Raw genomic sequence first — 15,746 nt, forward strand, 5'->3', positions numbered from 1 at the left:
CCTGCTGGTAACGTGACTAAATTCACCAAGCTGCACTGTTTCCCATTGCTGGAAACTGCTCTGTTCTTCCTGCTGTCCTGGAGCACGTTCCTCCTGGCTGAAGCATGTGGCTTTACAGGTAAGCATATAGGTTGTTCAGTAAGCGGGCATGACAAGACAAAGGAGGGTAATGTTCTTAATGTGTCATGGAGCATTGTCCATCCGGTCTTTTTATAGATTCTATTAGCCATGTTTTAGTATGTATCGCCACTATTTCTTGGTTACACATGTTCTTCCTTTTATTTCCAGGGGTCGTTGCTGTGCTGTTCTGTGGAATCACACAAGCTCATTACACACACAATAATTTATCGCCTGAGTCAAGGAACAGAACTAAACAGGTGCAAGTAACCTTCCACTAGGAAGGCATTAAAAATGGGCACTAAAGTTTCATTTAAAGCTCTGTCGCTTCAGGGTTCAATGCTTAAATATTGACCTAGTTTCAGCCACAAATTTGCTTGTGAGTTGACTTTATGAAGTGATAGAGTGGGTGTTTAATATAGATGGAGTAAAAGAGTGGGTGTTTAATATAGATAGCTGGGTTGTTTTAGGTTGAAAACCGTTTAGGCAACCAGAAGAAGCACAATGCATTGCTATAGACCACGTGTTTCACGGTAAGCCATATTGACATGCATTGTTAGGCTGGCCATATCTACCATATGGAGTTTCTGGCAAGATGATGGCTTGCAGAAAGTTTGATATCTTACAGGAAAAGCTAGAAGAGGCAAGTGAAAGATGAATAAGGGAGTTGTGGCTGCAAGAGGGAGAGGGGTTCAGGAGAGAATGGATGTGTATATGAAAAAAGGTAAAGGCTTGGCAAAAAAGAAACAATGTCCCAAAAATATATGTTGTGTGCATAAACAGGAATAAATAGAAGTCGAATGAATAAACCTGCTTACATGTCTGGTAAAAGTAGTCTAAATGAGGTTGAAATACCTTTTCTATCTCCCAAGGAGCTTGTGGCAAGATGGGTTGTTACATGAAAAGCTAGAAGGGGAATAAGAGCTCTCCATTGGTGCTCTTCTGCTCTAAGTAACACATTTGCTCTTTGTTTCTTGTTACAGCTGTTTGAAGTTTTACACTTTCTGGCAGAGAACTTCATCTTTTCATACATGGGTCTGGCACTTTTTACCTTCCAAAAACACGTCTTTAGCCCAATCTTCATTGTCAGTGCTTTTGTATCCTTTATCTTATTGTGGATGAAAAATCCACCTTGTGTTTTTTAACTGGTTTAACCAAACTGCATTTTAATTTATAGGTGAAATACTCATGGGGTAAAGTTTTAAATAATGTGCTATATAAATTACTATCAACCCCTCCCCCCAGTCTATGGCAATAACCCATTTGTGCCATATATCTCATAGCAAACTATACTTTTGAACCATAATGGGGTAAGGGAGACTTTCACCTAGCTTTGCTGTGCTGAAAAGTACATCAGGGTATAAAAAGAACTTCAGCTACGAAGTATGGATCCGTAGTCACAAGCAATACAGTAGTCTGTGTATAGATAGTATAGAAGCATAGATTGTATTGGGTGAAGTAGATCTAGGATGTTAGTCAAAATTGCATGTTTTAAGTGGCTCCCCTGAAACATTTGGCCTCTAAGACACTGCTTAATGTATAATGTGATCGTATACTTTATAAACATGCTGTTAGCCACCATGTCACACTTCTAACAGGCAAGTGGTTTGTTTTCTGTTGAATCCTTAACTATCGTCTGTGTGCAGGTTGCTGTGTTTGTGGGCAGAGCTGCTCATATCTATCCACTGACATTTTTACTAAATTTGGGTAGAAGGCACAAGATCGGATGGAACCTTCAGCATATGTTGATGTTTTCAGGTACAGGAATGTGCATGGCAAATAAAGTACATACATGTTTTGTGAGATTTCATGGATTATGGCATTTAGGCATATTTCTTTCAGGGTGTTGACAGGGTTGTTCACTTCCAGTCTTTTACCCCATTTAACGATTGCCTTCATATTATGAAAACCCACCCTTAGTGATTAAATTATGAAATCCATAGATTTTGAATTGTTCATGTGTGCATTTAAGATGTCCATATACCGCATGATCAATTAGTACCTTCTTCGGGTTCCTGAGTTCTGCCACATATGCAGTTGCCCTAACTCCTATGAAATGCGTGTACTCGCCTATGGTGTAAATCCTCCTTCCGCTGTGATTGCTCACTGGGACTGGCTTTTTTAATGCATAGTAAAATTACTGAGCAATTGGAAATGTTTAAATATGGAACTGTGTATCTTTGGCCCGTTAAACAATTTTAACACTCCTGAGTAATAATTGTATAGGGTATATAAATAAAATGGTTTTATAAAAAGAATTTCACAGTCAAACTATAAATTACAAGGTAAATAGTAAACCTGTGCCCAGTCCTTCCAGGTGAGAATTAGTTTTTGGGGCCCTTTTTTCTGTTACATGGATGTATAATGAGACACACACACACACCTCTTGCCGTACACATCCACACAATCTCAATCATCCGTGTGCGCATGTACCTTCATTAGCTGACTTTACAAAACATTGCTGATTTTACTACATGTAACTTGCCCTAGTTTGCATCGAAGACAGACAAAAAAGATAGTTGTCATCCTGTGACTCAACCTAAAAGAGATGGACGTATAGATAATATTGTGTTTTTGAATGCTTTATACTGAAACAAGCAGAACGCATTATAATTTCTAACTTTTTTGATAGGCCTTCGAGGTGCTATAGCATTTGCTCTTGCCATCCGAGATACAGCTACTTATGCACATCAGATGATGTTCTCAACAACACTCCTAATAGTCTTCTTTACTGTCTGGGTAATTGGAGGAGGAACAACACCCATGTTATCCTGGCTTAATATCAGGTTAGTATTGCACTAAATCTTTGTATTTAATTGCTTTCAATGATACTTTGTTTTATCTTTGAGCAGAAATGGCTCAGAATAGACGAGACGTTTCACTTGGAGATAGGCAGTGACTTTATTTTGTAAGATTTTTTTTTTTATATAAGAAAAGTATGCAGCCATTATCTTTAGAGATAAAGGAAAAAAAACTATTTGCTTTCTGAAGGCCACTTCATGCAAAGTGCCTTTTCTCAGTGGGCAGTACTTAGAAATACATACATACATACATTCATGTATTACAAACAGAGGGTGCCATCTGTTGGAAGTAATATCTTCTAAATATATATGGGCAAAGAAAACCTTTTTGTGTTGCATTCAATTGTGTTGGATGGGAACAAGAAGAGCATCCGAGAGAATTTTTTTTACAATAGTACTTTCACATGTCCTGATTTTAAATATGTTTATTTGTGCCTTAATTTATTCATGTTTGTGAAAAAAAAAAAAAACTTTGACTTTTTAAATTGCTCAAATCATGAAGTTCATGTTATTGTATGGACAAATGGGGAATAAAAATCAGCCGTGGCATTAATTTAATACCAAACCCATATTTCATGGTGCCATTGTTGTGTACAAGCATTTATGTGGGGTCTCAGCCCTAATATTTTAAAACACTGGGAGAGTACCAGTATAGCTGACTAATCTGATAAACTATTTGCATTTCATACTATACCAAGTATAAAAATTAACCATTGTCAAGTTTTTATTTCGATAAATTACTGAAAACAAAGTTCTTTAAAACACACAAATCACTTTCACATAAAATGTAAGATGAAGGGGGAAGTGTGTGAACTGCATGGATGATCAGAGAGAGAGAGAGAGAGAGAGAGTGTTTTACTGTGGGCTTGTCTATGATGTTGGTACAGGTGTTTGTATGTATGTGTAAGTGTATGGTGGTATTGTGGGTGGGTGGCTGTGAATGTATGTGTACATGTAGAGCTGTCCTGTCCATCTTCATACCCACCCACCCCAAAATTCATACGTATCCCCCACTGTTACCCCGCAGTGTTCCCTCCTCTGAGAATGGGTACAAGTTGGATTGGCCATATAAGATGAATACACACACACACACACACGTAGATGCCTCAGGACCTGTTACTTGGAATTGATAAATCCTAAAGGTTTCTTTCTCTGGTTATATCATTAATGGTCTCTTAACTTACCGCATTTGAGTACTTAGGCCAGCTCTCATGTTCCATTGCTCTCATTCCATTTCATTCTTGTGCTGTATCAGAGTTGGTGACCATAATGCATCGTTGGAAGATGTGACCCTTAGATCCTGGCAATATTTCAGGTGAAACAAATGGTTTGATTTGCAAAAAATTAACACAGCATGGTGCACAAAGCTTTCTAACCTTTCACGTGCTTTTGTGTGTTTATAGCACTCCCAGCCATTAAAGTCACATGATTAATAATGCTAACCCTGTGCTTTCCTTGTCAGGCTGTCTTTGATATATTTGTATTGATCCAAAATACCTACATAGATTAAAACAATCCAACAGTATTTCCCAATATGTGACTTAGGTCAGTTAAACTTGGAAACGCCAACTTTGTAAACAGTTATAGGGATCCCTCGTTCTAAAGCTTAAATGCTTTCTCCCATTCTGCAGGTTTCAAGCTGAATGTACAGAAATGCAAAATATGATGGGGCTATATAAATCAGTAAAATAATAATGTGCCATCATGCTAGAAGGGACCAAGACAAGTGTAAATTTTTCATGCAAAAACATTTCACAGGGCACAGGGAGAAGATTAATCATAAATGAATAGTCCTCTTTTAAAAAATAAAAAAAAAACATGATATATTGTTAAAGAATACTCATGAAGGCATTGATTTGGTTCCCCTTTCCAAAAAAAATGTTAAAAGCACCTAGTTAGTATTTTTTAGGTTAAAAAAGACAGATTAGCTTACAAGATATTAAAAACCCCATCATTAATTTTAAATTTGCCAAGCGCTGCCCCCCCCCCCCAATAATACCACCATTATAGTGGCTATACATAAAACAGCATTCATAAACACGTCTATTCACTAAAGGGATAATTTGTAGAGTTGTTCTTTCAGCTGTGTCCATCCTCAGTGAGCTTCTGCTTCAAGAGTTTGGCTGACCCTGTATAATGTATACATCCATTGACCTTTACATGGCCAGTTAAGCCCTTTGTGGTAAAGAAACCCGCCAGTGTTGTCCCTTCAAAATTAATAATGAAGTGAGGAATTTAAAACCACAACTCTCCTGCCAACTCTCTTTACTGAATAAAGCGCAAAGTATCTTGGCACAAAATATATTTTTACCTTTTCATTTGAAAGCTGGTTGGTAAACGTGATGGATATTAATCTGAGATATTCTCCCTTAAAATAGTAGATGACAGGTTTACTTTAACAATTTGTCCATCCGTGATTACAAAGTGTTAACCTTCTTAAGACCAGTGGCGCATTATAAAGCGGTGCATTGTGTAACTACCGGGTAGTATTTGCAAACAACCGGCTTACAGTAAAGACCACCTGACAGAGCTGAGTTGTTCTAAACTTTGGCTGGAATCCCATGCTCTGCCCCTCCGATCCTATAAACTTCTCACTGACAGTTCAACAATAGTCACTCTGTGGCTTAGCTCAAGGCTTGCTTGTCTTCCTGATGTCTTTGCAAGTGGTTTCAAATGGATTTGAAGGCAGACTCAAATAACTTTTGTCATTCTGCAGCTGCCATTCGAGAGTAATGGACTAATTCCAAATGTCCACTATTAACACAAAAGTAATAATTAGCTTTCTCACTGACTGTTCTTATTCGCTCAGATTTCTATCTGTACTACAACATTTAAAGTGGAACCGTCGGCTCATTTTATATATTTTTTTTCAAATCATGTAACACACTAAGGATACCGATGGTGACACATTGAGTGGAAAGAAATCTCAGGTTAAAAAAATATATATTAAAGGAAGTGTATATGCAAACACACAAAGAGGAACCTTCAACACACAGTAGACTGCCATCCCCTTAGAAACTTGCCAGTGCAACATATACACTTGTTTTTAGTACTCTACTGTTATCAGGTCCCATCAAAAGCTTTCTAATAAAGCCACAGTTTGAAAAATAAAATGCATCAAGACTGTGTACAAATAACAGACCAATTTCTATATGTTTACATTTTGGTTTGTATTATTTCACAGAAGTGACGGATGTTGCTAGCCACGAGCCAGACGCCTGATATCAATAGTGGGTTTAGAGGTTTTTGGTAACTTTGTAGGGGTTCCGGAATCTTCGAAAACGTGACTTCTGGGACTCGTTTTTAGCTGTGAAGAGAGACAGACTGAGAGTAATGCAATGTTCTGTAGAATTAACATAAAAATATATTTTCTTATTAATAAGCACTGTTCAGTATCACACAGTTTTTATATTAGCTCTGATATGGTAGGACTTGCTTGAAGCCAACAAAAACAGAGAATTTTTGAAGGCTCTAGGGCCTAGCATTTGTTGCAATGATCATAGAGAAACCAAGCCTGTTATCCTCTCCACATTTCCTAGGTCATGTTTAATTTAATCTTTTTTTCCAATTGAAATAGCTGATTTCAAATAAGAAATGTAAATCAATAATCCTGCTCTAGGTGCAATGTTTACCACTTGCACTGGAATACATTTGGGATGCATTTAATAACTACATAAATCGTAAGATTTATAGTGCCTTGTTCCAGTAATTGTACAGCACTTCCAAATATATAAAGAATTTATAAAGCAATTAATAATTAAAGTCGATAGTTCAGTTGAAATAGTTCCCCTACTGAAATGCATGTAAACGGTCCAATATCTGTACCTCTGTATATGTAGGTTATGTGCAATAAGATACATAAGAGTTAACATGGCTTTACTTTGTGTGCTAGAGTTGGAGTTGATCCAGATCAAGACCCACCTCAGACTAATGACAGCTTTCAAGTACTGCATGGGGTAAGCAACTAAAACATATTTTTTGTGAAACATTATTCCATACGTATACTGCGACCTTTGAATGCTTAATAAGTCCATGTTGCCTTTTTTATTTAGGAGGGACCTGATTCTGTAACAGGAAGCAGGACAAAACAGGAGAGTGCCTGGATTTTTAGGCTATGGTACAGCTTTGACCATAAGTATCCTTTTTGCATTATAGGGAACACTGTATTTGCCCGAATATAGCATAACTTCAAAAGGAAATCATCTAGAATTTGTCAGCAGATAATAGCCATTCAGCCCAAGTAGCTTTTCTTTTAAATTGGTATTATGTACTGATTTTATAGTTTATCTATTTGTTTTATGTTGACTTCAAGACATCAATTTTCCTCTCTAAGTGTAATGGTATGGTACAGTAAACCCTAAATCCCTCACTCTTAGTCTTCTCTGGGAAAGATAATGTCTCGGAGCTATATCTTAAGAAAAGGCAAAATATGTCGTAGTTGTAAGCATTATGAGGATAGAATATTCTGTTTTCATTCTTGCAGAAATATTGTTGGAATGCACTTGGGTTTACTTCTCAGACTGCCCAAGAAAAGCAGAATTTTTAGGACAGTTTTGTAGATGATGTGATGCAGAGAATAAAGCACCTTTAACTCAAGTGGATTCAAACTGTAAAGTAAACCGGGCTACATTATAAGAAAGAGGCAATGTATGAACCAGTTTAGCGTTGTTAAATACTCAGCAGAAGATGATTAAGTAGGTTTTTTTTCTTAAAAGGAAGGGCATATTCATATAAAGATAAGACAGATAGTGGGCATTATTTACCTGTAGAAAAAATGATTGCATACCTACCTGTAGGTCTCGTTAGACTCTTGCATGATCCAGGGCTGAAGCTAGTTTTGAACCTGAGACATAGCCTTTTTTTTTTTTTTTACCTTTAGGCACTTGCAATGTACTGTAAACTGTTTTGTAAAATAAGTGTTGTTGACAAATGTAGACTTCTCTTTAACTTTAAAACCAGCTACCTTAAGCCGATGCTCACACACAGTGGCCCGCTGTTAACCACAACATTGCCCAGTTGGTGTGGGCTGGTGGCCAGGTGTTTCACAAGCCCGCAGGTTTATGATGTAAGTATACAATTCCACATCACTGTTACTCTTTACACTGTACGTTTGTAACGTTTTTTGATTTTAAAACTTCCTTACATTACATCTGTATCCGACCCTCTAGTTTAAGATTATGACCTCCTATTCTAAAATGTCTTTTCCTTTGAAATAAACTTCTGACCTGTTAATCCCTTTTAGTATTTAAATATTTTTATCATATCTCACCTGTGACCCATTGTCAATGAAATTAAAATAACATCTATGTAATACAACATATAGAATGTATTAGTTATAGACTGAATTGGGTTACACCAGTGTATAAATTCCTCCATACTTATAGGTGGCACTACACTATTAGCCTACAGAACATCCATTTCATAGCTGTTAAGAAACGATCAGTAAAACCAGACTGATGCAAAATGAAACCCGACTACCTAGGTAGCCACATTGGCTATAACTAAATATGCAAAATAAAGCAAGAATTCAGTGCATATCCAGGGACTACCATTCAAAAAACACTTATCCAAGGCATAAATATTGGGGGATTCCGTCACACTATGTCAATTTCCTGTCAATGTATCCTAAGTTTTCATGGCTATATTGCTCACCAAGGAGCTGAATCAGTGGCACTGCTCAGCATTTTAACCCAATGAGTCTCTCATGCAATTTGAAGCCTTCTCTGGACACCATTATTGAGGCACCTGTGCTTGAGGCAAGGTTTGGCTTGGTGCACCCCCCTTTCTGTATAATTTTTGTGCTGTGCATATTGGCAGGTTTAATTAATGGTGTCTAGAGAAGGCTTTAAAGTCCATGCAAAGCAGTTTAACTGATTCTGCTCCTTGGTAAGCAATAGAACCATGAAAGATTAGATAGGACTCGCCAAAATTAGGGTAGTTTGCCGTAGCGGTGGGCTAGGCAATGTATGGCCATATATTGTGATGGGATCCCTAATATTTATGCCAGAGGTGTTTCAGGAATGGTATGTGCTGAATTCTTGCTGTACTTACTGCTCATTATTATTCTAGCAGTAACCCGGGAATCTTAATGTGTATGCCTTTTATGCTTTTAGGTTGTGCGCTCCCCTTTTATGTATATTTTATAACTAAATCTGCCCTCTAATACTGTGTTGTCAGTTAATTTTCTGTAAAAAGGGAGAAAAATCTTCCCCTGGAAGTTAATTGCATCTAGGGCTGCAACTAACGATTATTTTCATAATCGATTAGTTGGCCGATTATTTTGTCGATTAATCGGATAAAAAAAATGAATGTAAATTTTTCATTTATTTAAAATAATTTAATAAACAAATGTTAAATACAAACAGTAGAATAAAAAAAAAACTTTGATAAAATACATTTCTTGTCTTTATTTCCCAACCAGCCCCCCCAATTGATGCACATTTGAGCCCAGGCTTGCCAAGCTGCCTCCCACATATGCCACTCCACGCTGCCTCCCACATATGCCACTCCACGCTGCCTCCCACATATACCACTCCACGCTGCCTCCCACATATACCACTCCACCCCCACATATGCCACTGTGCCTGATACGCCTTATACCCCCTGATACACCACTCCATCCTCCCCAGACATGCCACACTACCTCCCAGACATGCCACACTGCCCTCCCCACATATGCCACTCCACTCTACCCCCAGATATGCCACTGTGGCCCCAGATATGCCTTATACACCCTGATACACCACTCCGTCCTCCCCAGACATGCCACGCTGCCCTCCCCACATATGCCTTATATACACCGTATATGCCTTATACCCCCAGATATGTCACTCCGTCCTCCCCTGATATGCCTTATACCCCAATATGCCTTATACCCCCCAGATATCTCATAGTCCCTTCATAGAGTCACAGACCCGTTCACAGCACACTGACACCATACTTTAATAAATAAGTACTGGGTTAATCTTCACTGCCCCCAGGATTTAGATTCCCCTTAGTTTGCCCCCCTTTATCTCTAACTGCACCTTAAGTTAACTTTATTAAATTAATCAAATTAACCCTCAGTCCTCATCATTAAATTAACCCTAAACACCCCATTAACCATAACTACCCCTAAATTAACTCTAAATACCCCATCAAAACAACTACCCTAAATTAACCCTAAACACCCCATTAACCATAACTGCCCCTAAATTAACCCTAAACACCCCATTAACCACAGCATCCCCTAAATTAACCCTAAAGACCCTGTCAACCACAACAGCCCCTAAATTAACCCTAAACACACCATTAACCACAACTGCCTCAAATTAACCCCAAACACCCCATTAACCACAGCTGCTCCTAAATTAACCCTAAACACCCCATTAACCATAGCTGCCCCTAAACACCCCATTAACCATAGCTGCCCCTAAACACCCCATTAACCATAACTGCCCCTAAATTAACCCTAAACACCCCATTAACCATAACTGCCCCTAAATTAACCCTAAACACCCCATTAACCACAGCATCCCCTAAATTAACCCTAAAGACCCTGTCAACCACAACAGCCCCTAAATTAACCCTAAACACACCATTAACCACAACTGCCTCAAATTAACCCCAAACACACCATTAACCACAGCTGCTCCTAAATTAACCCTAAACACCCCATTAACCATAGCTGCCCCTAAACACCCCATTAACCATAGCTGCCCCTAAACACCCCATTAACCATAACTGCCCCTAAATTAACCCCCTCCTCCCCTAACTTTCAGCAGCCCAAATATTAATTTTATACTTACAGTTAGATGAGTGTCACAGCCATGTGGTTCTGGCCTTCTGGGAGAAGGAAGGGGGCGGGGCCAGTTGTCACAGTGATTACAGGGAGGGACTGGTAAGTAGGAGCTGCTGCTGTGAGTCACTGAAACGGTTTATATAATGAGGGGGATTTTTCAGAGCGTTTGCTCTGAAAAAACCCTCATTTTATAATCGATAATCGATTCAACTAATCGATAATGAAATTCGTTGGCAACGAATTTCATTATCGATTATTATCGATTTTATCGATTAGTTGTTGCAGCCCTAATTGCATCTTTGTAATGTTAAAACTACATGTGATGGTTTGTTTTCGTAAAGTTATGATTCACTTCTCTAAAGCATGCAAAATAACTACATTGGGTGCGAACACCTATTTATTTTCTTCTTTTTGTAGAATCCAGAGCCACTGAGAGAAGAAGATGCAGACTTCATCCTTAATGATGCTGATCTCACACTGACTTATGGAGACACCACAATCACTGCCAATGGTTCTTCAGGCTCACACACAGCCACCACAAGCCTTGATGGCAGGAGAACAAAAAGTAGTTCAGAAGAAGCTCTGGAACGTGAGCTTGGAGGAGACTGTGAGATAACAAACAGGGGAACCCGACTGGTGTTCCCCCTTGAAGATAACCCGTGATCCACAGTGTAGTCGACAGTGAAGGAAAGAAGACCAGTGTCTCAAGAATGGGGCCAGGAGCATCTCAGGGCCCAGTGTGCTGAAGAGTTAGGTGTGCAGGTTCATGCACTGAATATGTGACAATTCTTATGGTACTGAACATGGGAATTACTGAGACCATGGAAACATTTCCAATCGCACACTGCAACATTTAGACATTTGTAGTTGCAATGCGTGTCTAACACAGACAGTTACCTAGAGCCCTTCCCATGCTTGTTCCTCTGTGACCCTAACGATATAGACTTGAAACCTGCTCCTAACATATACCTGTGTAGTTAACAACCTTTGTTTTAGGTCATTGTGACTGATATACCTTCAAACTATATGCAGACTTTTTGTCGCTAGTAGGGACAGTAAAAGTTGTTTTGGGAAGTGCCTGTCTTTTAATAACGAAAAGGGGGCAACCGAGCAATTTCTCCAATTGCACATCTCCCAAAAATGTAAATGCGTTATTTTTTAACCATATAAAATTAGTGTATAAGCACTGAACTGCATGGAAGATGGGTTACCTAAGTATGATCATTTTTAATTATTTTTTTGTTTAAGTTGCAACAAGGTGTGTTTAAGCATGACTGAGAAATGTATATATTGTTGAGTGAAAATATCAAAAGTGCTACATAAAGAAAAATAAGATTGCAAACTGGGTTAGTTTAAAATTCACCAAACTATTATGCTGACTCCACTTATATGCAAATCATCATCCTTACACTACATTTTAATCCACATTACGATGGACTGTTATCAAACCTCTAACATTACCTACATAACCATTAAAAATCCAAGTGTTACATTAAAGTGGATATCTTAACACCAAGCCTTCCTACTTTTTCCTGTTCTGCTTTCTGCACCAGTCATGAAATCTATTACAAGTCATTTAAAAATATATATATTGGTACATAGCAGCCGTTTAGGAAGAGACAGTTGTATGTTGGTAAAAAAATAAATAAATAAAAATGCTCTATGCCCCAAACACGGGCAATGAGAGTAAAATATTATTAATGAAACTAATAGGTTTAAAACAATATTAAAACCAGAAGTAATACAACAATTTTAAAATAAAAGCCCAGAGTTCTTAATACTCAGATGGTGTGTAAAGAAGGTCTTTATCACAAATTAAGGATAGTGCCTAAAGTATACTATGCATAGTGACTTTCTATACACCTGACTAGTGAAATAGTTTATGGCCCGTGAAAATTTAGGAGATATGCACTAAAGCCATGTGTATCGGACTTAAAAACGGCCTTATTTAATGGAGGTTTTAGAGGATCATACTTAACTTTGTTTAAAACAGAATATGTATATTCTTTACATAGTCTTGTATATTGCAGGAACTGACGGAGGGTGATCCAGACATTTTATTATCGAATTTTAATGTATTTCAAACCCCCCCATCTTTTCTAGGCTTGTATAGCATTTTTTGGGATAAGCAACTTTACTCAGCTAGTGTTGGCAAACTAGCACAGGGTCATATGAGATAGGACCTACTCTGAAGCGGTGAGATTTGTTCAGAGTGGGCAGTTGGGGTGGACCTTGGAGCAACAAACACCGTCCTTGAGACCTTGCATTTAGAAGTGAAAACTCCCAGATAAACTGATCACTCTGGAGTCATGCTGGAGAAGTACCGGCTGTTTTCACTTGTAAAAATCCAAGTGATTACAAATGATAATGCACTTTAAACTTACTGCTTCATGTTGAGTATATTACTCAGTGTCCGGGCTGCGTTACTTTACATAGCTATAAAAGGGAAAACTATCATGAACGTTTTTGACATGTTTTTTAATACCGATTTAAATATTATATCTGTTTCATACAGATACATATTTCCCTTTTATTTTTTTTTTGTAATTTAACAATAACTCCATTGGCGGTTCAGCTAAGAAAATCAATAGGCAGTATCATATCCACGAGAGGCTAGTCAGGGACACTGGTATGAACACATTCTCCACGCTATGAATATAATATATCCACTACCTAATACTTTTTTCTATCTTTTGTTTTTGTGTGTTTTACTTGGGTTACCACATGTAGCCAAATAATGTGTAAGTAGCATTTAGACCATGACGGGATCCTTTCTGTACTTCTTTTATTCAGTCTCTTTGGGTGAGTATTTCATGGACGTGACTGCATATTCTTTCCAATAAAAACTTACCAAAGAAGACCGTTTTAAGAACGTCTACTGGGAAAGTACATTTTAAAGAACCGATTGCTTTTGTCACCCTTCCGTAATGACAATATCCGAACATGTAGCCTAAAACATAAGTATTATGGGGTCTCAAATTTTGAAGACCAAAACAGGTTCATGGGAGAATGGCACTCCTGCCCCACGTTAGCTCATGTGTGGAAATGACTATGTTCTGCACTTTGTCTCCATGGCTGAACTCTTGTAACTTGAATTATACTTAAGTGGTATTGTGTAATATTTCTTGCAGGAAATAGCCTTGTGAGATGTGCAATTGCAGTCTGAAAATATGTATATGAATAAAATATTTAAAGTAATTATTTGTGGTGGCCATTTTTATCTTCACAGCACAGGCACCTTTTTGAATATTGTTAGCCCTTTATTGGGTTCCTACCACTTTCAGTTTGCATGGCTGGGAGCTTTTCTCTGCCTGCACTGATCTCCCATCCTTGATTAACCTATTGAGTATGTATTCCATACAATACAAGCATTTGAAGGGTTAAAGATGATTCAATAAGCATTTTCCACAAGAAATAATGCATTTATTGTATGAAATTCCATATGTGAAGGTTATCATACAGCTGCTGGTTAATTGGATATTTTGTCCTGCCACGAGGCCATTTATAGAAAAAAAATTACTCCTGGATTTGCATCAGTAGGTAGAAGTCTCCCAGAATGGACAGTGTCCAAATGAAAAACTATTCGGGTTTATTGACTTAAGGGATAGTTGTGAGAACAGTTGTACTCTCAACCCATTCACTATTCATTATTAAGGGCCAACACTAGTTTCTTCATACTGACCTGGCCCTTAATAATGTATAATTCAGTAGGTCAGGGGACTGAACATATCTCCATGTTTAACAATAGATTATATTCCTGCAATAGAAGCTTATTGAGGAAGGGTCTTCATAATGTATAGTGAAAAATAGAATTTGATGGCAGATAAGAACCTTTACGCCCATCAAGTCCATTTTTTTCTGATGTAAAGACTCTGACCTTAATTCTCACTGACTGATCCATGCATTATACAAGCCCAGCCACCATCTTCCTGCAGTAATAGCTTACTGGGCTTGTCAAGGTGAAGCCAATAGCTGAATGGTTAAATCAATAGTGAGCTGAAATGCAAATCTCAATTTAGTGAATAGACCTCACTGTCCTGTCCGTCTACAGTCAGGCTGTTCTTACATATTACTTACACATGTTAAATGTTTCCATATTTTCCTCTTTGTCCTTCAGTTACAACTAAACAATATCCGATATACAAAATATGCATGATACATCCATTTAAACCAAAAGTCACTTATAATAGCAAACGCCTTATACAGTATGTGCTAGCCAAATCTTCGTTTCCCATTTTAAACAAAACATTTTCTTTTAAAAAAAGGATTTAATTTAACCATTTGCTAAAAAGCAGGGGTAGACACCAACATTGCTCATGGTGGACATTTACTGGGGTCTGTGGTGGACAATTTAATGATGCTCTATGGCCCTTCACAAACCTTGCCACGGACACTGGCGTCCTTCAAGTGACATCTGCTAATAAACTTAGGGGTACAATTGCTGTTACGGAAACTGCTTCCATTGAAATCAAAGGGAATGATAAATGTGTATGTGTGCAGACATGATGGTGGGAATATCACTGGTCTCTCGTGACTAGCCTCATGCTTTTTGTCTGACATCACGTACGGAGTGAAAAAAGGTGCAAGTTTATATTTTCTACTTAAGTAGTTTTGTTTTTACATGCAATTTTTTTATGCATGGCATACAAAGTCATAAAGGTTTTTTTTGTTTTGTTTTTTTAAGTAGGTCTGGTTCAAGAGGTATGCTTGTTCATATGCTCTTATATACACAACACTCCCCACTCTAAGCATACCCAATGCAAGCAAATTATTTGTCCATAATGTTAAAATTCACTCACAGGCAGCTTACAGAATATAGGTTTGTTCAAACAATGCATTCCGTATTAAGCAATTTTGCATGAAAAAGAGGAATTATATCAAAGGAAGTATATGTAACACCAACCTTAAAACACAATTGAAACTCACAATTTTAGTATCATAAATTTGCAGACCTCCCAAGTTCCCGATCAGTAAACAGGTTGTCCTCGTCAATTCATTTACCATTATTCAGAAATTGGCTTTCACTAAGCAGAAGGAGCTGATGGAGC

The 15,746-nt window shown here is 37.9% G+C and overlaps 1 protein-coding gene across 1 annotated transcript in view; it reads left to right on the forward strand.

The window, feature by feature from the left end:
- The window catches only part of LOC149276577 (sodium/hydrogen exchanger 7-like), a 52,732-nt gene extending 41,371 nt beyond the window's left edge, over positions 1–11,361 (forward strand). The window contains exons 8-17 of the mRNA XM_089503512.1: positions 13–118; positions 289–377; positions 1,101–1,214; positions 1,764–1,875; positions 2,750–2,903; positions 4,174–4,233; positions 6,811–6,874; positions 6,971–7,053; positions 7,878–7,983; positions 11,116–11,361. Of these exons, the coding sequence (XP_089359638.1) occupies positions 13–118; positions 289–377; positions 1,101–1,214; positions 1,764–1,875; positions 2,750–2,903; positions 4,174–4,233; positions 6,811–6,874; positions 6,971–7,053; positions 7,878–7,983; positions 11,116–11,361 (1,134 nt within the window). The remainder of the gene's footprint in view (positions 1–12; positions 119–288; positions 378–1,100; positions 1,215–1,763; positions 1,876–2,749; positions 2,904–4,173; positions 4,234–6,810; positions 6,875–6,970; positions 7,054–7,877; positions 7,984–11,115) is intronic.
- Positions 11,362–15,746: the final 4,385 nt, after the last annotated feature.

This window comes from Sceloporus occidentalis, unplaced genomic scaffold, assembly GCF_023333645.1.
Source record: "Sceloporus occidentalis isolate IW3139 unplaced genomic scaffold, rSceOcc1.0.p SCAF_234, whole genome shotgun sequence".
NCBI lineage: Eukaryota > Metazoa > Chordata > Lepidosauria > Squamata > Phrynosomatidae > Sceloporus > Sceloporus occidentalis.